The following is a 25,370-nucleotide window of genomic DNA, read 5'->3' as shown; positions in this document are numbered from 1 at the left end:
TCCTATTTTTTTTTTTGTTCGCATGTTTCATTCATTTTATTTATTTCTATTTTCTCTCCTCTTCTTTGTTGTTATCTCTCTTTTTTGTCAGATCCTCTTTTTTTTTATTTAGTCTCAGGAATTATGACCCGGGGTTTGCGTTAGTTACGCCACTGTACCCGTCCCTTTCGCTCTCTCATACATCTGGTATCTCCGTTGCGATTCTCGTGTCTCTCCTGGTTTCTCTCATCCTCGTTCTCTCCCTCTCCTTCTTCCTTTCCTTCTAACTCTGTCTCCCTCCGATCCCGCCCTCTACATCTCTAGGTATTACTGTATACCCACTGCGAGGATCTCGGAAATGAAGTCGACCCTCCTCCTCACCCTGCCATCCACCGTGTCCTCCGTCCTTCTCCTCTTTCTCCTTTCCCACCTCCCACCGCTGCTAAAAGCCTGGCGGGGTTGTTACGCAGACAGAAATTCAATATAGCCGTTACTCTTAGGTGGTTGTATGTACTTACTGTCTCTTCTCTGCACTCGGATAACGTATTATTATCGAAGAGCGACAGCGCAAAGCGACGACTGAGCGGAAGAGTGGATTTCTTGTCATGGAGAATTCACGAATCCGGGGAATAATCTCTTTCTCTCCCTCTCCCCCCTCCCCTCCCCCTTTCCAGTGGTTTCACCCTCTATGTCCCTCGCACAGCACTTTCTTTCCCTCCTCGCGGAAATTCGCTGTACGAGCGATCGGGTTTTATACGCGTCAAGGGGATGCCATGAGTCGAGTACGCGCGTAATTGGTTAACGTGATCGAGATGGGTCTGATTATCGAGTTATTAAACGTTAGATTAGATCTTGACGTAATGAGGATCGAGAGGAATGATATATGAATTGCCGTGTGCGTCATATAACTTTCTCTAATATTCAGTTATTATGTATACAGAAATTATGTTAGAGAGAGAGAGAGAGAGAGAGAGTAGATATCTTATAAATATTTCACACTACACATACAACAGCAATAGCTCACACATCATCCTGCCGCACGTATTAATTATTCGCATTAATTTTCAGAAATTAATAGCTACAGAAGCTTTTTTCTCTTGGTTATCTCGACATCGATATCGCATACCGCGGGAGGAAATATCGAGTAGTATCGACATATAATTAAATTTCATCATCCGTAATCGAATTGCGTGCGCACCGTGGCGTGTTCATCGCTGATTCATTACGATCGCGATGGTCATTAACATAACCACGTAGCAGAGGCTTTGTTGCTAATTATTGCGATAATTGGTACTCTGCGGTACTGAATTCCGTGCAGTAACATTGTTGGGCTGCCGCGTGTTCCTTTCACGTCGGAATTAATTTGTTTCTCTCTGGAAAATCGGACGAGCTTTGTGTTTACATCCGCAAGCGCGAATACTCATTGCTAGAAATTATTTTCAACAGCGTCGACTTTTACACGAGGTTACTATACATTCAATTATTATTTAACGTATTTCCTGAGGTAGTTGAAAATAATTAAGCAGTTAAATAAGTAAAGTTATTATATCGAAATAGAGTCAGCTGCGGTAATTATATAATACTTAGCCGTGTAAATTTTACAACGTTTAATAGTTCCTTTGTGCAAAAATTATTGACCGCATATGAATAACTAAATCATTAATACGTGTTTACAGTCGCTAAACTCTCTAGACTCGAATTTAATCACGGTAAAAGCGCTGGAGCACTACTTAACAGGATTAACTTCCTAGCCTTCCGAATAAAAAGAAATCCAAGAGTTTATGTCGGAAGGAAGTAATCACCAAGTAACAAAGATTTTATATCCATTAAAATTACTCGCCTAATCAAACTATCTTAGTTTTTTTTCTAGATGTTGACTAATCCTAAAGCCTTATTTCTTAACAATGCAATTTTAATCCGTTTTACATTTGAAATTATTGTAGACTGTTTGACAAATTGTGACAAAATATTTTTATCGAATAAAACCTGATCTCAACGGCGATTGCTTGAAATGCATTTTTAGTTTCTCATGCTCGGAAAATCGGGTATAGGGCGACAAAGTCTGCGATTACTTCACTGAGTAACTACCCCCTAGCGGTTTGGTAGGTTGCTAGGAAACACCCCAGTGTCGAATCGCGCACTTCCTCTTTCCTCAGCGATACCGTGAAGACGAAGAAAGACGGAACGACACCCTTCGGTTTTCTTCTGTGCGCTTCAATCTTACGGAGCATCTCGTACGAAATTCTGTTGGGGTTTCTAGCGGCTCAAGAGGGTGAGGACGATAGCCTCGAAAACTGTAAGGAAGGATCTAAGGCGGTACAAAGAGTAATGGAATGGGGGAGAAAGAAAGAGAAAGAGAGAGAGAGAGAGAGGGGCAGAGAGAAAGAACAGAAAAGTTCAATGTGCACGAGTTGTTTAGTGGATATACGACGACGTACGATCCTCGAAATAGATATTTGTCATCCTAATGTGACGAGGTATGAGAGACCGCGTATCAAGTGACGCGGTTGAGTGTCGACAACTACTATGATGCCCTTTCCCGCAACCCTACTGCTTAGCCTTTATCGAGACAAAGCCTTGACATTCATAAATTAAGATTAAACTTGATTATATTGATATTATCTACAAAATGATTCTAACTTTCTTTGTTTGAAAATTGTTATATCATCTTTTTAACATATCTATTAGAAAAAAATATCTAGCATTTATAGCCAACAACATAATCAAGAATTCGGAGACACTCAATCATTCAATTATCAATATTTTATTAAGGAAAATAATTTCTCCAATAATAAATACTTTTTTTTATTAAATTCGGAAAATTATTTTAAATAATACGTATGTTTGCAGCCGCAATTATTTTATTACAGATATATGTAAAATTGAAATATAATCTTAAAATTTTTTTTTTATCTTTTTTTCTATAATAGGAACATTGTAAAATACAATTATAGAATTTAAAAATCTTATTGATTAAGAAGCTGTGCAGAGATTGAACATCATTGAATCTTTATTTTGATGCTTTCCCAAATTCGTTTTGAATAAACAAATGAAATCTCCGAGAGAGTTCACTTTGGCGCCAGTCGAGTTTGTTTTTTCTGGAAGAGCTTTATTTTTTCTCACCACAAGAAGGCATGACTAACACGTTTTCCAATTCCGGAAACAGGAAACAACAGCAGCAGTACTTGGTGTTCTCAGAAAATATTGCTAGTTGTGAATGCATAAAGTAAGTACTTGAATTCACATTTAAAATCTCAAAAATAGATTTGAACATTTATTTAACTAGAAAATTATGAAAAATATGTAAGATTACATTTTACAAATGTTAGTGCGTTCATTTATTTCAAGCTATATTTATTTTATACAATTAAGTATCTAATTGAAACTTGCGATTATTTCTTTCGTATGATAGCATGAACAAACAGATAGTTATAAGTATAATGTGATTAGTAAAAGAAAAATAAATAAAACTAAAGATGCCGATTAAATTTATTTTAATTGTTAATTACTAATTAATTAATTATTGCGCAACATAGAATCTGACGCCGATTCCTAACGCCCACTTTAATGTCTTATTATATTCATAATACGATTACATTGTACTTATTTATATTCTCTAAAATATAATTATATTGTATTTTATAAATAATTTAATTTTTGGCAATCGACTTGCTTGTTCTTAGTTTTCACGTTATTCATATCAGTTTGTACTTGTGCTTATCGTTCATGTTTTTATATAACATATTCTTATATTATATAAATATATATTATATATTCTTAGAAATCTCGAATTCTAATTCATTCATGATCGTGGTTAGTCTTGGCACGCAGATTAACTACACGAATTTTAGAAGACGTTTTGTAACGGTAGTTTGAACTTTGGCGGTGCAACGAGAACCAGAACAAATCATGAGGAAAGATATCGTGAAACGGAGCGTTGAATCGCGCTTTAGAACTCGTATAAGCTCTAGAACTCGTTTCGGAGCCTCAAACTCCGATCATGTGTCGATTCAAATAATTGGAAATACGATTTGGTGAATCACCCGAGATTCGTCGTCGCGCGATTTCGAGCAAGAAATTCCATAGTTTTTCTATCGAACGATTAAAGCCGACGCGCACGGCGTCCATACGGCATCTTCTGCTTCATTTGCCAAAGGTTCTCCGTTTGAAAGTAAGCATGACACACCGACTGGGTGGGCCGAATCGTAAGATGTATTGTAAGAGGACCCTGGAAGAGCGAAAGAGAAGAATCTCATTCGGGACGAGTATTAGTTCGATCGACATAGTCGATCGATAGCCTCTCGGCACGGTAGCAAATACGAGAAACACGGACAAGATGTGTCGAGGCGACAAAGAGAAAAGGAGAATAGATAGACTGGAAAGGAGACGATGAGGGGAGACTCAAGCGAGCAAGAGAAAGTTAGACAAACTACTTGAAAATTGCAGGATGACTCGTAGAAAAGAAAAATTAAAGGATGTTGAGTGAAATAAGATTTTATCCATATTACGAAAGATGTTCTCTCAAGATAGTTTACAGAGTACACAAAGAAAATAATGTTAAAGAAGATTTTAAAATATAGTCAAAGAAAAAAAAAGCATTTTTCAATAATATTAAATTACATCAAGTTGTTTACAATTCATGCAATTAATTATCAAATTATTGTGGAACTTTATTTGGTGTAATATTTATATAAAAATCTTTCACGCAAACAGAATTTTTTAATTCAGAAAAAAATCGATCTTCTAATCGATCTTATTAAGATCTCGAATAAATGTGGTATTTCAAAATATTATTCAAGTAAAATAATTTATTAAGTGACTTCGATTACTTAAGATACTAAATATATATGTGTGGAAATAATGTATTCCTCGAACTTATATTAGCGTCACAAAGGGGAACAGATAGTTTATAACGAAGAAAAGAAAAGGACAGATTGGAAAGCAGAGAGCATGACGAGCGAGAAGAAAAAAGGATATAGCAGAAGGGAATGTATCGAAGAATTTAAGCGAAGCTCGGATCGCAAATTGCTACTATCCGGAGGATAATAAAACAGTAACGATTTTCGCGGATAGCGAGCGAGGAAAGCACGAGCGAGCACGCAGAAGGACGGAAAGAACAGTGAGGACCAAAAAGCGCGAGAGGAGGCAGACAGGGAAGGATGACGAGAGGACTGGCTGGAGGGAAAGAAAGGCACGAGCGGCCGATCGGTGGAGAAGAAGGACGGACAGACGCCGCCGTTCACCTTGGAACAAGAAAAAAAGAGAATCAAACGCAAGAGAGGGAGACTAGGGACAAAGAAAAGGACTTGTCAGGTAGCGAGCACCCTGCCGTCCCCTTCCACCCCCTTCGACACCCTTCGGCTTTCTTCGCCGTCCCTTCCCTTGCTGTGTGCCTCGCACCCTCGTACCTCCTCTCGCCCACTCTTGTTCGACGACTCCTTCCGTTACTACTACTCCTATAGAACGACTCCTACAGCCGAGGAGTCCTCGTTCTGCGAGATTTAGCACCGCGAGTCGGCGAGTTCTGTACAAGGGCTTCATCATCCGATCGTTTCTCCCTCACCTTATATCGCGCACGACTCGGCGAAATTTTTTCAATTTGCTTTATTTTATTCGATTCTCAATATAATTCCTTTTTTCGTTTCTCATCATTTCAAGCATCACGAGAATTTTTTTTTTTTTTTCCGTAAGAGAATTATGCGTTACATCTTCAGCACATTCTTATGAAAACCGTCATTTTGTTTCTATTTTTAGAAAAAATATTACTGAAATATCGTTCAGAAGAAGCGTTGGTTAAAGAAGGAAATTAAAAAGAGCTCGATTTTTGTCCAAAAATGTAAAAGAGATAGTGTTTTTTTGTACATTTTGATGTACAAGTACCCATCCTGGATACGATAAAATTATTAAGAAATTCGTAGCATTTGAGGAACACTTAGAAAATTGAGCACGAATATGCAATTATGCAAATTTCAATATTCTTAATGCTTAATTTTCAAAGTTACCTAAACACCACTATATATAACTTTTTAATACTTAATCATATCAAGAAGATTAAAATCTACAAAAAACATTATTTTCTTACTTACATTTTTTGGGCAAAAATCTATTCCTCTTTTTAGAGGAAAAGAATTTATTTTCGCTCAAAAAAATGTAATGAAAGAAACAGTGTCTTTTATAAATTTTGATATCCTGGATTTTATAAACTATAAAGCTATTAAAAAGTTCGTAGAGGGCGTTTGAGTTTGAGAAACACCTCGAAAATTGAGCAAAAACAAAGAAATAATATTTTCTGTATATTTTAACTTCCTCGATACGATAAAATTATTTAAAAAATTCATAGCAGTTGAGAAATATTTTGAAAATTAAGCATGAATATGTACTTGTCGAAATTTCAATATTTTTAATATTAATTTTCAAAGTGCTCAATTTTTTGAAATGTTACCTATTCGTCCAAACTTTTTATTACTATATAGGAAGTATATTCAGGAAGTCAAAATCCATAGAAAACACTTTCTTTATTACTTGCACTCTTTTGATCAGAAATCAATCTCTCTTTTAACATTTTCCATTGAAACTGACGTTTCTGAGACGCAATGCAACAAATACGTTTGAGTGCTCTGCAATACTTTTTCTTTTATAGGAAGCGAGATCTCGACAGAAGTCGCTAGCGAAATTATCCTTGACAAGTGTTTAGGTGAAGCCAACTGAAGTTTAACTTTAAGCCGATCTAGAAAATTGCCTTTGCGCACTCGCGGCGAAGTACGAAATCCCCGATAGCATTTTGTAACACGCTTGTACCGCGGCGCTTGTAGCACGAAAGCTGACACTTTATAGGCTGCGAGCTTACCCACATATGACTTCGTTGACATATCGAAGTATAAGCCTTTAATCGGATTTGAAGCGTGTAGCATAACACTTGGGTAAAGAGCACGAATGTCATAGATAAAATGTATAGATAAAAGTAGATAAAATATAGCGTTATTTGACTAGTTTCTTCGCGTCACTCTATACAAAGAACTGCTCGAATAATACTCATCGTTTATATTCGACTTTTTAATATCGTAATGAGTAATCAAAATAACATAAAAGTTAAAATTTTTAATCATTCTCAATTATTTCGTAGAAATTTTTTTAAGAGACGATTACGACAATTTCAGGATGGTATCTTTTAACTTTTTAATTCTACAGAAGCTTCATTTCTGTGTTCATTAATCTTCCGAATCATCGATAAATAAACACGTTGTGTGCGAAGTGTGGATAAAATCCCGCCACTATACGCGAATAAGAGCAATAGAGAGCAAGCTCCTCGTTTCAGCGCTTCCCTCGTAATGCGCCGCTAAAGAGTCTAAAGAAGATAAAAACGAGCAAATGAAAAATAATCACCGGACCTCGTGCGGTTAGGAGAGCTGTCGGAAGGGCGGGAAGTGAAGGGAGAAGAGAAAGAGAGCGAGCAAGAGAGAGAGAGAGAGACAGTCAAAGGGGAAAGAGCGGCGACCACCATCGCCTGCCGTTGGAGGCAGCGACGTTTGAGAATACACGCGCCCCCTTCAGCTAATGGAAATAAGTTCGCCTTTCTGACCCTCCAGCTGCGAGTTGCGAGTTGGGGGGTGGATGAAAGGCGAACGAGTGCAGACATCGGGCATCCGGGGACAAATTCGGCCGGTGGAGCTTTCCGCCGAATTAGACGATAAATATCCCTGATTTACCGTGCGAGAGTCTCTCCGACTTACTACGAGTTGTAGATATTCTTCGCGTCGACTTCATGATAGAATTGAGAAAAATCATCATTCTTGATTCTTACAACGAAATTTTTTAAAATTTAAACAAAAGACGGTAATATAAAATAACATATACACATACATAGATGATGTGAAAATATTGGAAAATTCATGTAAATTTTTTAGTAGGTAACGATCAACGACTTGTACGAGAAAGGAGGTACGAAATTATTCGAAAGGTAGAAAAATGTTATGAGACAAAACGACATATTATAGATTAAAATTATTTTTAACTAAAAAAAATATTTTTTATTTTAATTGTGTTTGAAAATTCGCATGAACTTTCTGGAAACAACTCAATGTAATTGATTGTCGCCAAAAAATTTGCTGAGTTAATAAAATTATTTAAAAAGCCGAACATATCGACTTAGCAAATAATAACAAACGTATGTTTTAAAGCGGAAAACAGCCAGCGAGATAAGTCGGCTGATAAAAAGTTTCAAGGATAAGAGACTTGTTACCGATCGTCTCTTAATAAAGTGATAAAGAGAAACAAATACGAGTAATTCTGACAATTGAAGACGCGGTGGGCCGCAAATTATATGTTCGCGATCAAGCAACGATTACGACGATTCAGGATTTCAAGGATCACATCTTCGCGGCGCGCGCTCGAACGAGCCATAATCACGGTATCACAGCCAAAGCGCTAATTCATTTATCCGGTTCCGCGCGTATAATCGATGCCTCGATCTCTTGTCACGATAATTAACCTCTTCGCCTCGGACAGAGGAGCCTCGGCGGGGAGATAATTAGCCAATTAGGCGCTACACGTCGCGACGCCGGTGCCTGACGGGTGAAATTATCGCGAACGAGTATTGCTAGGAAACATAATTATCAGCCAACTCGCGATATTAAGCCACCGACGTAATCGGAAATGGACAATCCGCAAACAGCTTGAGGCGTTTATCGCCAACGACCAGAGAGATCTCATAGTCGCAGCGCCATCATCATGATTTATAATTCATGTAATACGACTTAGTTAGCATTTTTTTAAAGAATATCTATTTTAAATCTCTTCAATTCGTTTAACTCAAACAAATTACTTTATTCGCACACTAAAGAAAAAATTTAACAAATCTTAATACATATTTCTTTGAACAATAATAAGTAAGCAATAGATATTTATAGTTAATAAATATTTACTGAATAAAAAAATGATAGTTAAATCAAATTAATGATTTTTGTATCAAATAAATACATATTTATACTTAGTAAATATTTATTTAAAATTATCTAAATCAATATTTATTGAAATTTAGAATTTTTTTCGGTGTAATCTTAAACATATATGATAGCATATCTAAGTACACACTTTTCAAACTTTTTTTTTAAGTTTTCGTTAATATGAGTATTTAAGGTCGTTTTATTTTGTTATCTTTTCGATTTATGGTACGTAATATCGTTTAACATTTTCCCAAAGGAAATCTTAAGTCCTCGAATCGTTTTCTCCAATTATTTTACCCGCAATCTTCGACAGTACGCAAATCATTCTTCAACTCCTTATTTATATTTAAAAGCTGTCTTTATATAAGCATATTTATTTCAAGACTGTTTTGCTTCGTCGGTAATCTTTTCGATTCGAACCATCGCATCGCATCGATGGAAAGTCGCAGCGTGTCGAAAAACGAATGCATCTCGGATGCCATACACGCTATTTACCGCGACGCACTGTCGAGTGGAAAGCGAACTGTGGCAGAAAGATTGCTCCATTACAACGGCGACAAGTGAGGTGCGTGTATAGCATCTCGCTGCCAGGTTGAAGGAAGAAGCAAGCGAGCGGTGTGCTACCGGGAAATAACAGCGTATGCGAGATCTCGAGGATGTATTTCGATTTATTTCGCACGAGCGAGCAGTTTTAGCGTGCACGTGTACCAGGCGAGCACCAACACCAGCGAGTATAAAACCGAATAGTATTAGGAGCTCTGTTGTATGCCGTTTGTTCCGCTCTCTTCGTCCTCTACATGTCTAGCTCTCTCTCTCTTACTCATGCTCCCCTCATGTCGAGGGAACATGACAATAATACGATATGAGGCTACGGGCCGCAGAATATAACGTAACTCGTCTCAGCGGGGTTCCCTAGTGCGGGACTTATGCCTCACCCTCTGCCAACGAAGAACAACGAGTTGGAGAAGGAAAGGGGATAGAGAAGGAGAAATAAATGTAGACAGAGAAAGCATGGAAAGAAGAAGCGGCAGACGCTTGTAAAGTGTAATAATGCTGCCCGGCGGGGACATTCTTAAGGCGCGTTTACGTCGACGATTCTTGTGGACAATTGCGTTACCGGTGATATAAACGGGTTTCCTGTAGCCAACAAGTGCCGGCCAACTTTACTGGTCGACGAAGCCATAAATTTCGGAACGGTATCCTTTGTTGGCTAATTTTCTCCGGAACTAATTTGAAATCCACTAGGCTTGCATAAATGTCCGATTGAAACTCAATGATATGAATGATAATTTCGATTTTTACAACCTTTTCATATTTCTTATTCTTATTCCTTTTTTAACTCTTATTTCTCTATTACGCTGTTTGATATCGTTAACAATACATTAAATGCAATAATAAAATCATCGATTATTTTGTATTATATAAATGTTTTTATTGATTTATATTTTATGCAATCAAGCGTTATTGTGAAAAAGCTACCGTTAGGAAGAGTCAACTTAATAATTTGTAAATAATGTTTAAAAATCGCACATTTAAGTACCACATTATTATATAAGTATAGGTATCATTTAAATTCAAAAGAAAAAAAACGCTGTCAATTTATCGTACTTCTCAAATCCGTAACTTGATAATACGTTATTGACACACAAAATTCAATAAATGCATCTTTCTCGTGTCGTTACAGAAACATCGCTCGTGTAGCGAGCGATGTCACGCGCATAAAGTGCCGTACGTCGGTTTATAAGCTATTTATGCTAATGGTGCATCAGATGGATAGAGAGAGAGAGGGGGGGGAGAGAAAGAGAGAGGGATGGCTAGAGAGAGAGAGAGGGAGAGAGAGACAGAGAGAGAAGCGGTCGACTCATCGCCGTCGGTGAAGTCGTAATTGCTTTTACGCGAATGCAATTACGGGGCTTTAACGATGACGCGACGCGCTTAATTGCGTTTATATTCGCGCGGGATATCTACGTAATGAAGAAGACAATGGGGCGAGAGAATGGGGGCGAATGGACCCCGTGCCCGCAGCGTAACGCTATGTCAACGGGTACGGTAGCTATCGCAATTTTTTCCACACACTCTTTTATTGCGACTGCTTTTTCGAGAGAATAGAAAGATGTCTTCGTCGTCACCGTCGTCGTCGTTGTCATCGTCGTCGTCGTCCTCGTCGTTGTCGTCGTCGTCGTCGTCGTTGTCATCGTCGTCGTCGTTGTCGTTGTCGAGCGTCCGCAAAAGCCAAGTTTCCAATTAGCGGCGACACAGAAGAACCTCGTTATAAATGAGAGTTAGGGATCGGAGAAATGCGTTTTATAACGAAACGATTTACATCGCTGAATTTATTTCCATAAGATTTATAAGAAACAGCCTGGCTACGTTTTCTCTTAAATCATCATGCTTCTGCTTATCAGGAGAACGAAGAAATAGTAATTAATATAATATTGAAAATAATTAAAAATTAAAAAAAATTTATCTTTCCTTTAAAATATTTTAGAGCCATCGTATTTTTATGTGTTTTTATACTAATTCGATCTGTGTTCCTTCAGGCTATTGGAAAATTCTAAATTTTATTCTAAATATTGTTCTATACAATTTATTACATACTCAATAATGATTAATATCTATTATTTCTCTGTCGTTAATGTGAAATTTTCACCTTTTGTCCGCAATCTGAGTCTTCAAATTTTTAGTGCAAATTTTTATATTGTTACGAACTACATAGAAATCTAAAAAATTTTTATATACTTATAAAAACTTTAACAACAAGATTTTATTATCATAGAAGTTGAATTACATTTTACTTATTTTTAAAAAATTTTTAATTCATCTATTAGAAATCACAATTAAAAAATCAAGCCTTAAGTTCAACATTATCAGAGTCAAATACTTCAATTATAGATGACAGATTTAACCATCTGCAATATAAATCTTTTTAGCACAATTTAAAAAAAACAAAATTTTACTCTCGAATGTTTCTGAAATAAAGAAGGGCGGATTCCTTCTAAAATATCTTGTTAAAAAACTATTTGATAAATGTAATAGATATGTTGAAAAGTGAATTTTTTCATTTTTTTGAAAGCCAGTAATAAAAAAAAATTGGAACGGCGATAGTAAAAATATGATTGCAGAGAAAAGGTTAAAAACTTCTGTGGTTATTTTACAAAAATGGAACTTCAAAGAAAAAGACAATAATTTTAAATAAGTAAGTAAAACTGTGCATAATTGAAACCGACCTCCCAAAAAACGATTCGCAATGACATTTATAAATGATAACAGCAATTTTGGACCACATGGTGATCCAAATGAACGCGTACGTAAACGAATGTGTACGTCGACGTGTGCCATTAGATATTTACGCGCGTCGAAGCTCGTCGTCGACGATTCCGTCATATATGAGTTTTACTGCCTCTACGTCGGATCTTACTTAAAGTAATAAAGTGGAACCCGAGATGGGTTAGCAATCCGGACGGTGGGTCGTAAATTTCTCATACCGTACGGTTGCTCGCCCGACCGTCTCCTCGAGCCCTCCAACCTCTCAGCCCCTTCCCCCGCCCTCCCTTTTACCTTCTGCTAGCTCGTCGAGCACGATTTCAACCCTATTCACTCGCCGTGACCCTCTGTGCACCCGCTTTCTATACAGGCCCTTACCATCGACAAAGCAACGAAATAACAGATTATTACAGCGATGATTGTTTCGGATATGTGCTACCATCAATATGGTGTGATTTTAGATTTAACCGGATTATTAAGGGATTAGCTAATTTAATAAATCGAACGAATAAATACTGCTGTTCATGTTTATGCAATAGGTGCTCAGATTCTCGGTATCGTAATTACTTGAAAAATTATATTTAGAGAACAAATCAAATTATATTTAGAAAACAAAATTTAGGTATAAATATAACATAATTGAGTTTACTCAGCGATTGCAGTTATGTAGACATTCAATGAGATCTAGAAAATCAGTATCATAACTATTATAAATTTCATCATTTGTTTTATATATATGCTTAGTAGATATTACTTAATTATTATAATTTTAATTAAAACGCGATTATATACATCAAATTGCAAAAAAATAAAGCTACGAGTTCAACTCTGTGTTTTAACAGTGTAAATATTTCGCGATTTATTAAATTCACATTTCTCTTACTTGTATGCTCATTAAATTTTTTATTAAGAAACTACTTGGAAATTATGAAAAGGAATTCTTAAGATATTTGATCTGAATTTAATGATCCGAATATTATGAGTGATTCTTATAACCGTAATGACTATTAATTAATGAATTATATAACTCAAACTTTACCTTGCAAAACTATATACGTTAAAACATAATACAAAAAATAATGTCACTGCTGATTATTGTTATGTATTTCAATTAATTCATGTATACAACTGTCTAAATATAATAGTCACTACTATCAATTAACTCCCACAATTTCAAGCTTCTAATCTACAAAACAAGCAACAAGCTGTGTTCGTGATTATCAGAGAGAATATTATCAGTGTAATTACCAATTAATGCATATATAAAATTATCAATTATTGCATATACATATCATTTATTATGCAAATAAAAATACTACTAATTATATTCAAGATACAAATGTTATCAATTTTTATGCATGAACACTACACATTTGAATTAATTCATTTTATTAACTTATGGAAAAGTTTGTCATGTATACGAGACTACAGTTGTAAAAAATTTATTTGAAGGAATTATCATAATTTATATTACAAACACTATACCTATATTATATATTACAATAGTACTAAGATTGCATGAAGTATACTTTGACGAATTTGTCATACGGCAATAGCTCTGATTTTTTTTTTTTTTCAAAAAAAGTTCAAAATGCTAGTGCAATAAATTGGAATAAAACAAATATAGTTAGTTTCATTCCGATTTACTATATCGCTAATGTATGTCAGTTCAAAATTTTCTTCGAAAAAGAATAGACTTTGTGTTATATTCCAAATAGTAAGATCATGATAAATACTGTCAGCTTGTTACTTGAGACATTGACACAATATAAAATATTTAAAAGCAATATAATGATTCAAATCCAAACACCTGTATTCTTGAATCTATGTTGTGAAAATCTATAACACAATATATACATAATGTAATACTTTGTATATATTTTTTGAGAATAAAACTTGTTATATGAAAAGTACAATAATTATGCAATGATTTTTTTTCATAGAACATAAAAATAAGATTTATTTATCTATCTAATGTCAACGGTACAGATTCAAAGCACAGTTGATTTTGATCAGAAAAACGGTAATATATAGCGAAAATCTTTACGTTATGCTGGTCGCTCTAATTGGCATACCCGGCAAACACACGCACTCGTTATGCACTATTAATAGGTAAAATCAGTGATTAATTGCGGGGTCGTCACGCTCGCAGCTTTCCGAATCGATGCTGTCAAAATTATCACGACGATCGATCAGAAGCGTGCAATCGACGCAATGTCGGAATGTTTCAAAATTGTAATCAATTCGAATTTATGATGAGAATTTGACACTTTCTATACTTATCAACAAGGTACGACAATTAGCAATATTTTGTTTAACGGTTTTCAAAAATATTAATAGACTGAAATGTATAAAAGATGCAAAGAGAGGCAAACTGTTTTTTTTTAAATTCCAAATTAACATTAATTGCAATGAAAATTAAACCAATTAACTATATCATGTGAAATCACGCGATGTAACGCGATGAAGATCTGTTCGTGCTAGCTTATATTCTTTGCTTTCAAAATCTTCGTTTTTTTTCTCTTTTTTCTTTTTTCTTTTTTCACTCGATCTTAGGTACATACAAGTAATAGTATGCACATGAATATCACGTAAACATATATAGCGTGATATTCACATAAAATCATAAAATAGCCCAAAATCGTTATAGAATTAATACCTTCATTTGTTTTAAATTTTCCTGGCTGGAATCAGACTACGCATTGAAGATTGAGATAGAAAACTGAAGACTGAAATTTAACTTGTGAGAATAAAAGAAATTTTAGCTCTTTTTGTTTTGATTGATTAAATTTTAATCTCTCAATCTTCAATCTCAATCTTCAATGCATAATCTGATAACGATCTTACAAGGAAAAAATCATACTAATCTTTGTTTTTAAATTTGTGTTACTTCCTAATTTTATAAATAATATTGCTTTCGATTGCAGAAATTGATCTCTTCTTCGAGATATTACATATATGTATAGTTGTAATTACAAATTTACGCTTTTGATTCATAATATGATAACGAATAAACAAATGCTCTCATAATAATACACAATAGAAGAAAATAATTATTATTATTGCTAATAACATATTTTAATTAATTTAATTAATACGTTCGTATAAAAAAATATTCTATGTAAATTCTTTGTAGAAGTAATGCTACAATCGCACGAAGTTCACTTGATGGAACTATTGTACGATCAACATGATATATTAAAATCTGATAAATTTTTTATCTGCTTGCAATAGATTTATATTAAATCATGATCTCGAAAAAAATAATTTTGAGATAGCAACATTATTTAAAAAATATAGATTTTAATTATTTAATATGCTTTTTAATTAGGTTTGATTAATGTCTAAGAAAAGATTCTGAAAACATTCGTGATAAGAAAAAAATTAATAAAATTTTGTGACTATTATGCATAAACAATAATTAAGGAAATAAATATGGAAACATTCGTCTTTTGCCGAAATACTTTGGAAAATTATTGGAATGTTGTGTTATATTTTTCTTATGTGTATAATTATAAAGCGTACAATTAACAGGAATATTAACATAATAATATTTCTGTATTATAAAAACAAATAGAAAAATTTCTCTAAGCTAATCCCCATAAAATACAATCTTTACTGTGATGCAGCGAAAAGGTACTGTTGGCGACATCGTTCGGAGAATCTCCAAAGTTGCTATCCACGTCTCCCTCATTCCAATTGATAAAAGAAATCATTTTTGTACAATTTTCGGAAAGAAAATAAATGAACTACTACAAAATCACTTTCATTACACTTACAACTCTTCCCTGGCGAATAATATAATTAAAAAAATAAAAATCGAAGTGTAAGTCGAATGTAAAGGGATAACAGAAGCATAAACGAAGCTTTTGGCAAAACTTAAAGCAATGAATCGTAAAAGAGGCGTTTACGCTTCTTTTACATGATTTAGACCGGTTGTTCCATCTTTTGGCAAATTTTACTTGTTGGATAAGTAGCAAGATTACAATTACATGCGCGGATTGCCAAATTTACCTAACAGATAAAATTTACCAAAAGGTGGAACAACCGGTCCTTAGCACGGACTCTACATAACTTTTACATGATCTAGCACTGCGATTTAGCACAGATTCGCATTTTATTATCGACACCGTGATTTTATCACCGTAGCTACGTAACTACGTAGTTCTTAAATCAAAAATAGATATACTGGCGCTAGCATTGTGCGATTTGATGTCGAAATAATCCCTTCCCAAGTTTCCTTCTATAGTTACAAATATCTACATTTACCTCAACAAGTCGCATTATTCATATTTACAAACGTGTGTATTAGAATCACGAATATTTAATCCAATTTTCACGCGCTTTTGTAGCCCTTCGACTGCCTTCGAGATGCAACTTTGATTAACGTATTCAAAATCCGGCGATCATAGGCAGGTGGCGCTCATGGTGTCATGGCCTTTTCCTGTTCACGCTTGCACGAGCGAAGACGTGAACGTAAGTTACAGAGTAGGAATAGACGTCGATTCGAGACAATTTTGTCGCGAGATAATTCGGATCGGCATCGTGGAGCAGTCGAGTTTAAACGGGAGCTGAGTGATCGTGCAGGTGCGGAAATATGTGCGAGATTTGGCGTGAGAGAAACACACCCGAAACAGCGGTACATGTGACCGCGTGGCCACATGTGTTTTGCCAGTTTCGTGTCTGTCGGACCTTTTCATTAAGAATTTAACGAATTAGAGCGTTTACCTTGCCTGCGATCAACTTGCCGCGACCCGGAACCGCATCGCGTCTTCAATTATCGTCAATTTATCATCCAAGTTTTCTCGCTGTTAACGGTTTGGCGTGTAGTACCAAACAAAGCGATTAGCCGTTTCGGAAAATATTTATATTTTCTTCTTTCCCTAATGATCGTCATTAACGAATTTATTCTAATGCAGCAAATTATTTTTTCAATTTATTGATAAAGAAAATTATGAAAGAAAAAATTAATAGATTTTAATTATAAAATTATGAAAGTTTTATGTGTATCCTAATTTTATATTCATAATTTATTAAGTCATTTTAATTATGCTAAATTTGTTATTTTTTTAAACAAATTGGAAGAGAGAAAATATTAACTTAGTATGATGAAAAATAATTTGATGTAGTTTTAGAGATTTCTGAAAATTTGATGTGTACAAATATATTTCAGGAAAAATAATAATTTATAATATTTAAAAAAAAACCCATTCAATGGTTTGTTAATAAGATAAGTTTTTTTTTTTTTTTTCGAAGAAAATTCTGAAGTGTAAAATATACATATTTTTACTGGTGCAGCAAATTAGAGTGAAACAAATATAGTTTGTCACTTCAACTTGCTGTCAGTGAATATTAGTTTGAACTGTGTTTGAAAAAGAACAAGTATTATAATAAAAAATAAATAATAGAATGATATTTCTGATTTTTTATATTATTTTTCTTGAAGTATATTTATGTTGATACATATCAATATTTATTACAATATTTAAATATAGATTATTTTATTCCAACTTACTGCATTAGTATATATTAATTCAGAACTTTCATCGGGAAACGAACAGAGCTCTAATCTTGTATTTTATTGCAAGAACAAGTAACAGTTTTCTCTTTTTTCTTTGACAGATAAACAATGGATGACAAAGAAGCCTTTGACGATATGGTGGTGGCAACCACAAATACGTTGCCGGTAGCCTTGCCGGCTGAATTACCAGAGATCAAATTGTTCGGACGTTGGAATTGCGACGACGTACAAGTAAACGACATGTCTCTGCAAGATTACATCGCAGTTAAAGAGAAAAATGCTAAGTATCTTCCACATTCAGCAGGGCGCTACGCGGCAAAGCGTTTCAGAAAAGCCCAGTGTCCTATTGTGGAACGTCTTACGAACTCTCTCATGATGCACGGCAGAAATAATGGAAAGAAATTAATGGCTGTGCGAATTGTTAAACACGCCTTCGAAATCATTCACCTTCTCACTGGCGAGAACCCTCTGCAGGTGAGTTCGCTATTTAAAGTTTATATTTAAATTTTACATCTGCTTGAATAATTGTATTGAAAATATTTTAAAGAATTTAATTTAAGTTTATTATATTAAAGTAAAATTTATATTTATAATGTTGCTTTATACGAACTACATTTATTTATATAATGCAATTTTGCTTGCATGATATAAATATATATGATGAAATGAATATATAATCCGTTATATAAATCAAATTTACTGATTATATACAATGTTTATTTAAATAAATTATTACACTTTTCGAACATTTATGCTTCAGGTTCTCGTCACAGCCATTATCAACTCTGGCCCAAGAGAAGACTCCACGCGTATTGGACGTGCTGGTACTGTAAGGCGACAGGCCGTGGACGTATCCCCGTTACGTCGTGTTAATCAAGCTATTTGGTTGTTATGTACTGGCGCGCGAGAAGCTGCATTCCGCAACATTAAAACGATCGGCGAGTGTCTAGCCGACGAACTTATTAACGCCGCTAAGGGTTCGTCAAATTCATACGCGATCAAGAAGAAGGATGAATTGGAACGCGTTGCCAAGTCCAACCGATAAACAACTTTATATATGCGGAAAAAATAAATAAACGTTCTATCTTTAAATTGTTCTTTACTTATTTATTTGCGATCCATCGTTTTTTATCCAGAAATTTCTAACAAATTTAATGACTTTATAGTCTGTTGGAGATGAAAGAATATTTATCCTAATTATTTAAATGTTATGTGTGCTTTTTAATTCCTTTTAAAAATAGAATAATGTACATTTGAGATAAAAAAAATTTAAAAGATTATCTTGTTCTTGAGCCTACAACTTTAGATGGCTTTTTCATTTTTGCAAAGCTGAGAAAAAATTGAAGTTGTAAGGAATTTATATTCAATATGTATACATAATATTCATTAAATAACAGTTATATTAATATAATATAATTTTTCTGAAAAATATACGTAATATAAAATAGTTTCAAAAGCTGACGTTCATTGCGCAGATTCACAAACATTTTCCATACTGATGCGTTCTGAAACTCATCATTACATTCTCATCCATAAGAGTCAACAAGACACAATATTATATTTTGAGGTTAGAAAACTGATGGATTGAAGAGAGATCTCTAATATATAGAGTGTTAGGTAATATTGCTCTAATCATGGCAGGTGTACTCAAGAAGGTAATTTATTTATGCATATAACAATGCATGCTCTTAATTAGAAATGTCATAACTATACGGTGATCATACATCTTTTATTGTAAAAGAAAGTCTTATTTTAGGTAGCTATTCGTCAGATTTAATAATTTTTTCTCCTTAAACTCTATTTTATCCTTTAATAATACAGGAAATTCGTTTCTAATTAGCATTCCAATGTCTATTTCAATATATTAATGAACGAATTTTTATGGAAACTACTGACAAATTTAGTTTTATGCAAGAGCAATGTAACAACTCGAATAGAATAATAAAATCACAATAGCATAAAAATAACATCAAAAACAGTTATAATTGACAGAAAAGGGACTTAACAATAAAATTTCCAATTATTGATGTTATGATGACTTTTACTTTACTTATACCGTTCAAGAAAATTTCATAAATTAATGTATAAACTTCTGACAAATTAATTTGGAAATTAGGGATAAAGTCCTCAAATTTTCAAATTTATCCTTTATTGTCTCTAAGAAAATATGATCACCGTAATCATGTTCATATATTTTACTCTCGACAATTAACTTTTGCATGAGCTCAAAATTATTCACTTATTGACATAAACATCTTTTATTTGCAGTCTACGTATATAAAAGGGTTAGCTGTTAGCAAGTATCCTCACAAAGAATTAATACCACTGTACAATAAAATTTTGAAAGTGCTACAAAAGTTTCCGAAGGATTACACTTATCGGACAGAAACAGAGGGGATTATCAAGACTAGATTGACAGTCATGCAACAGGTATTCATTGAAACAGCAATAATATCCTGTGCAATAATATCGGCTGCTTTCCTTTTAGCAGTCATAATCGACATTAGCATTCTATCCTCATTCAATGAATAATAAAGACAGAACAACATTGTTGTGTCGATTGTATTTCCTAAAAGGAAAGCTCCTATCATATGCTGTTTCTAATCGAACATTACATTTGCAGAATGAAAATATACAAGTTGCAGAAGAAAAAATAAACTGTGGACAAGTGGAGGAGCTTATAGTACAAGCAAAGAACGAACTATCTCTGGCGGAAAAAATGTTGATTTGGAAACCATGGGAGAAATTAACACAAGAAGCACCACCTAATCAGTGGACATGGCCACCACATAAATAATTTTAGTTTGTTAATGATATTTGTACATAGTATATAACTAAATGCGAATAAATAGAAAGCGCATTATACAAGTTCACAATATTAATGCGACGTATTGTTATTTAATAAATATTCCTTGCAACTCCAGTTGTTTTCTCAGAAACTTTGCAGAAGATATGGAAAGCAAATTTAAAAATATGATTGCAGATTTGAGAGCAAAATGAATAGATAAATCTTTGAAATTTCCTTTATCTCAAATCATGTCAAATATATTTTTCAGGGGAATAAAAATATTTATAATTTCTTAATTTGCCTGGTAAACAATTTTTCATACATGAATATGTATAAGTATGTATAAACATGCATAAATACTTATAAACATGTGTAATCATACATGAAATATATCCATACATGTTGATAAATGGAAAATTCTTTTGTAAAATTATTTTTTAATATAACAGAAATAATAATAGTAACGTGAAAACATAAAAAATAATTAAAATGATAATTTTTTCGCGTTATTTATTTTAGAAAAAAATAAGTTTAAAAAAATGTAAAAAAATTGCTCATACACAATTATTCATAATTTTATAGATAATTATACAGAAGTAATTTTTTACATTTCTTCAAAGTTGATTTTTTCTAAAACAAATAGATAATGTGAAGATTACTCTCTTTTAATCATTTTTTATAATTTCACATTATTATTATTATTATTTCTATTGTTATTATTTCTATTATATTAAAAAGCAATTTTACGAAAGAAAGAGGAATGTATGAACATGTATGAATATATTTCATAAATGCTTATACATGTTTATGAATATTTATGTATGTTTATATTAATACATATTCATGCATGACAATGTGTAATTTTCTTTAATAATTAATTATGTTGTAAAATTTCATTATACAGGGTGTCTGGAAATAATCGCCAAATATTTCATGGGCAGGTAGAGAGGACTAAACTGAGTCGAAAAGTCCTCTACCATTTTGCAATTTTCGCAATAGTTAACAAGATATTAATTACTAAAAATTGCCAAATATTGATCTTGAATAATTTTTTACTCAAATTTTTTACTATCAACTTTACACAAAAGCTGCAAGGTACAAAAATCATTTATTTTCTTCTCATAAAGTTTTGAGAATTTTTTCAGAATTTTTTATCAATTTTTTTTCAGTATTACATTTTCTTTTTTTTATAAATATTTGGCGATTATTTTCAGACACCCTGTATATATAAGATGACTAATAAAAATATGTCTCTTGAGACTTGTATTTCAAACTTGTTTTAATATTATGAAATTGAAGTGGATTTAATTACCACTCCAATAAAAATGTTAAATTACTCACCGAAATAATAAGCAACAGTGGAGTTAAATCTGCAACAATGATTCTGTAACAAATAAATAAAAATTCAAATTAAAACAGGGTAAACAAATAATTATTATTTAAAAAAATAATTTCTGCATGAATGCATACAATTTTCTGAAAAATAATCATGCAATTTTGGAAATATAATTTTTATAACCATCGAATTTTTTATCCATTATTTAATTAAACACAAAATAATTACATATTCTCTAAAAAAGATTTTAGTACAAGAATAAATTTGTATACAATTTTAAAGTAACTTTTAAGTAACTCTCCTTTTATCTAATTATTATTTTTAAATCAAAATAAAAAAATTATATCGAATAAAATTATTTAAAAACAAGCAAAAAAAAATTAATTTTACACAAGTAAAAAATAATATTTACCGCCAGGTTGCTCCACCGGTGCCCGATGTCTCTCCTAGACCTCCTCCTCCTCTCAGCACATGGTTGTCATCCTCTCGCACAGGACACTCGCGTAAATCACTCGCGAATAATACACTATAAACGCGCGCGGACTATAACTTTAGTCCGATACTTGAACGACACTCCCGAAATAAAACGCGCGACGCGACGAACCGGCTGCGGTTCGTTCATTTTCAAGTAAATCGGCGACGAGGGTACGTTAGCTTCTCCGTTGGATTTTTACACGAAAAGAACGATTTTATTCAATATCTAAAAATTTATTTAGATATACATTCAGACATATCCGAAAATTTTTAGATATTTGAGAAAAACCATTATTTTCGTGTAAATATCCGCGGGGTACTGAGCCCTCTCACCACGTCAAGGTGTACCCTGAGAGGGAAGATAATCTGAAAAATGTAATATATAGCTACTATCTATATTACTATGCAATTACTATGCAATCGGTTAACTTTTAGAAACGAATATTAAATATACGTTTACAATTCGTTATCATTGTGAAATAAATTCAGAGGAAATAAAAGGGCTGAATCTTTTATTTATACATAGATGATGTTTGTAAGATATAATTAGAGTCAAAGAAATGGGCCAGAGATTAATAAAGAAAGAGAAATGTTTCGTTTATTACCGATAAATAATTCCAAAATTACAATTAATTTTTAAATTTTGGATCGTACAACGAAAGATGCACAAAAACAAAAAAATTAATTAAATTATTGAACTATATTAGTTGCGAAAGCAAGAATTGTGTTATTTGAATAAGGGTATTTGTATTAATGTTGCTTTTTGACTCGTGTGATACAGACAAGTAGTCGTGTCGATACTGATTTTGTAATATATATAACGTTAATATTTCGACAATTAGATTATCGGCGCGCGATCTTGGAGTGATGATGGCACGGGATGGTTACGAATACCCTCATGCAAATAATACAATTCTTGCTTTCACAACTAATATAGTTTAATAATTTAATATAGTTTAATAATTATAAGCTCTGACTATAAATACCGGCTTAAGATATAGATGAGTTGTATGCGTAAAAATCGTATAATAAAGCATCGTGTAATATTCATCGAATATTAAAACGTAATGAGTACATTATTTTACTGATTTTGTAATATGCGTTAACGTTAATATTTCGACAGTTAGATGATCCGCGCGTGACCTCGAAATGGCGATGGTACGGGGTGGCACGGAGCGGCGCGTCACATGTTACTTCGCGGAAAAATGACGAGCGGCGTAAACATAATGCGCCGCTCCGTGCCACCCCGTGCCATCCCCACTCCAAGGTCGCGCGCCGACAATCTAACTGTCGAAATATTAACATATATTACAAATTCAGTAAAATAATCTAGTCGTTTTAATATTCTTCGATGAATATTATACGATGCTTTATTATACGATTTTTGTTTTATATCTTGGATTCGTTACGTACACAATTCATCTATATCTTAAGCCGGTATTCATAATCAGAGCTTATATTCAAGACCGTCTTATATCTCAAGCCAGTCTTAAGAAGTCACGAATTAATGTCTTAAGACATAACTTAAGACACTTGAAATAAGAACGGACTATGAATACCGTCCTTAGATATTTTTAATTTATACCTCTAAATATATAATATGAATGCTATTTATATCCATTACTATATTCAGTCCAAATTGTTTTATAATGTAAAAAATGTTTGCATTTATCTTTATTTAAAGAATGTGTAATTTATAATTAATCTTTATTTAAGTGTAAATTATCAAAGGAAGTAAGTAAAGATTGAGATAAATAATTCTTAGCACACACCTTAATTTTGAGCAACGTTAGTTGAGCATCCTTATATAATTCATCAATTCGCGTTCGTGGATATCTAATTTTCGTGGATTAATACAAATTAATGCGCGACACGCGGAGCGACTCGTGCCACACATCCGCTTCCTTCCGAGGTCGCCAAGCGAATGCCGAAGTGATGACGTAGTCAACCACCGCGCCGCGCGACACGCTCCCCCCTCGCGTTTCGCCGCGCGAAGCGTGACCCTTCCCCTAGCTTTTTGCCAGATGCCGTCCAGATGTCTATCTATTGCGTTTAAAAATTATTCACGGTTTATTCAATTATTCAAATTTTACATGATTTTGACAAGGATATTTCGTCGTATATTTCGCGCTTTATTTTGTGGCATCTCTTGTACTTGTTCAATCCTATATTATTTGCACGGTTCTTATAAACATAATCAGTCATTGTTCACGTGTGTGGAGTATTTTTGATATTCTAACATTATATCTCAATTTTTATTATTCTTTTAAATGATATTTCATATTTAAATAAAGGTTGATAATATTCTATACATTCTTTATATTAAGATAAATGCAAATTTTCTTAATATTACAGAACAATTTGCGCTGAATGCAGCTTTGACTAAAAGTATTAAATATCTTATTAATTATTATTTAATTTTTCAGCTAAAAAATTAATTTATGACACTATGTACTATTGCTGAAAATTATTCTATATTCCAAAAATCCTTTAAACTTACGTGTAATGCCGATTATGGCTCGCGAAAATAACTGTTACGACTTATTTAAAATAAAAAATATACAATAAATCCAGAAACTTATTTAAAATGTAAAATAATAGGAATCGGTCAAAAATTGATACGACTTGTGTTTGAAATAAAAAATATAAAATAGATTCAAGAAACTTATTTAAATATTAAATGAGAAAATAAGTCAGAAGTGTAGTTATTTAAAATAATAAATGCTAAATAACTCTTTTATTTTTTTTATTTAAAATATATACTTTAAATAACTTTATTTTAACCCTAACACATCTTAGTTTTGAGTACCCTTATTACACAAGTGGGGTCATCCGTATTCTGGATTAATATTCATCACTTTTATTATTAAACCATTTTTATGTATATTTTGAGATCTTTGGAAAATATTTGTAAAGTTGTATATTTATAACAAATATATAAATTGTATATAAATTATTAACAAAAGAAGAAAAATGCACTTTTTTATTCATAAAAAATGTAAAATTGTGAATCAAAATTTCTGAAATAAAAATATAATATGTTCTAATATCTTAAAGTCTTCAAAA

At 33.1% G+C, this 25,370-nt stretch overlaps 3 protein-coding genes across 4 annotated transcripts in view; 2 read left to right on the top strand and 1 right to left on the bottom strand.

The window, feature by feature from the left end:
- LOC105144863 (uncharacterized) overlaps positions 1-22,515 on the bottom strand; it is a 246,697-nt gene extending 224,182 nt beyond the window's left edge. Inside the window, exons 1-2 of the mRNA XM_087415546.1 lie at positions 22,243-22,515; positions 21,836-21,878 (exon numbers count right to left, since the gene is read on the bottom strand). The gene's annotated coding sequence lies outside the window, so the exon portion shown is untranslated. The remainder of the gene's footprint in view (positions 1-21,835; positions 21,879-22,242) is intronic.
- Positions 16,561-18,798, top strand: RpS5a (ribosomal protein S5a). 2 transcript variants are annotated; one of them, XM_011054073.2, is made up of 3 exons: positions 16,561-16,661; positions 17,808-18,180; positions 18,467-18,798. In XM_011054073.2, the coding sequence occupies exons 2-3, from the start codon at positions 17,815-17,817 to the stop codon at positions 18,749-18,751; spliced, it is 651 nt and encodes a 216-aa protein (XP_011052375.1). In that variant the 5' UTR covers positions 16,561-16,661; positions 17,808-17,814; the 3' UTR covers positions 18,752-18,798. The 2 variants fall into 2 exon arrangements, with proteins under 2 accessions (XP_011052375.1, XP_011052376.1); XM_011054074.2 differs by having other exon boundaries at positions 16,615-16,772.
- ND-13B (NADH dehydrogenase (ubiquinone) subunit ND-13B) lies at positions 19,202-20,588 on the top strand. Its single transcript, XM_011054075.2, has 3 exons — positions 19,202-19,361; positions 19,975-20,136; positions 20,330-20,588. The coding sequence occupies exons 1-3, from the start codon at positions 19,341-19,343 to the stop codon at positions 20,501-20,503; spliced, it is 357 nt and encodes a 118-aa protein (XP_011052377.1). The 5' UTR covers positions 19,202-19,340; the 3' UTR covers positions 20,504-20,588.
- Positions 22,516-25,370: the final 2,855 nt, after the last annotated feature.

The sequence above is a fragment of the Acromyrmex echinatior genome, chromosome 18 (assembly GCF_024713525.1).
Source record: "Acromyrmex echinatior isolate Ae372 chromosome 18, ASM2471352v2, whole genome shotgun sequence".
Classification (NCBI taxonomy): domain Eukaryota; kingdom Metazoa; phylum Arthropoda; class Insecta; order Hymenoptera; family Formicidae; genus Acromyrmex; species Acromyrmex echinatior.
The sequence above is the reverse complement of the archived record's forward strand: the minus strand, read 5'-3'. Positions and strand labels throughout refer to the sequence as shown.

Excerpts from the sequence above, each read along its gene's own strand:
- RpS5a (XM_011054073.2), top strand. The coding sequence starts at position 17,815 with ATGGATGACAAAGAAGCCTTTGACGATATGGTGGTGGCAACCACAAAT. Across the intron at positions 18,181-18,466 it reads CTGGCGAGAACCCTCTGCAG|GTTCTCGTCACAGCCATTAT; the intron begins GTGAGTTCGCTA and ends TTTATGCTTCAG.
- ND-13B (XM_011054075.2), top strand. The coding sequence starts at position 19,341 with ATGGCAGGTGTACTCAAGAAG. Across the intron at positions 19,362-19,974 it reads TGGCAGGTGTACTCAAGAAG|TCTACGTATATAAAAGGGTT; the intron begins GTAATTTATTTA and ends TTTTATTTGCAG. Across the intron at positions 20,137-20,329 it reads GATTGACAGTCATGCAACAG|AATGAAAATATACAAGTTGC; the intron begins GTATTCATTGAA and ends TTACATTTGCAG.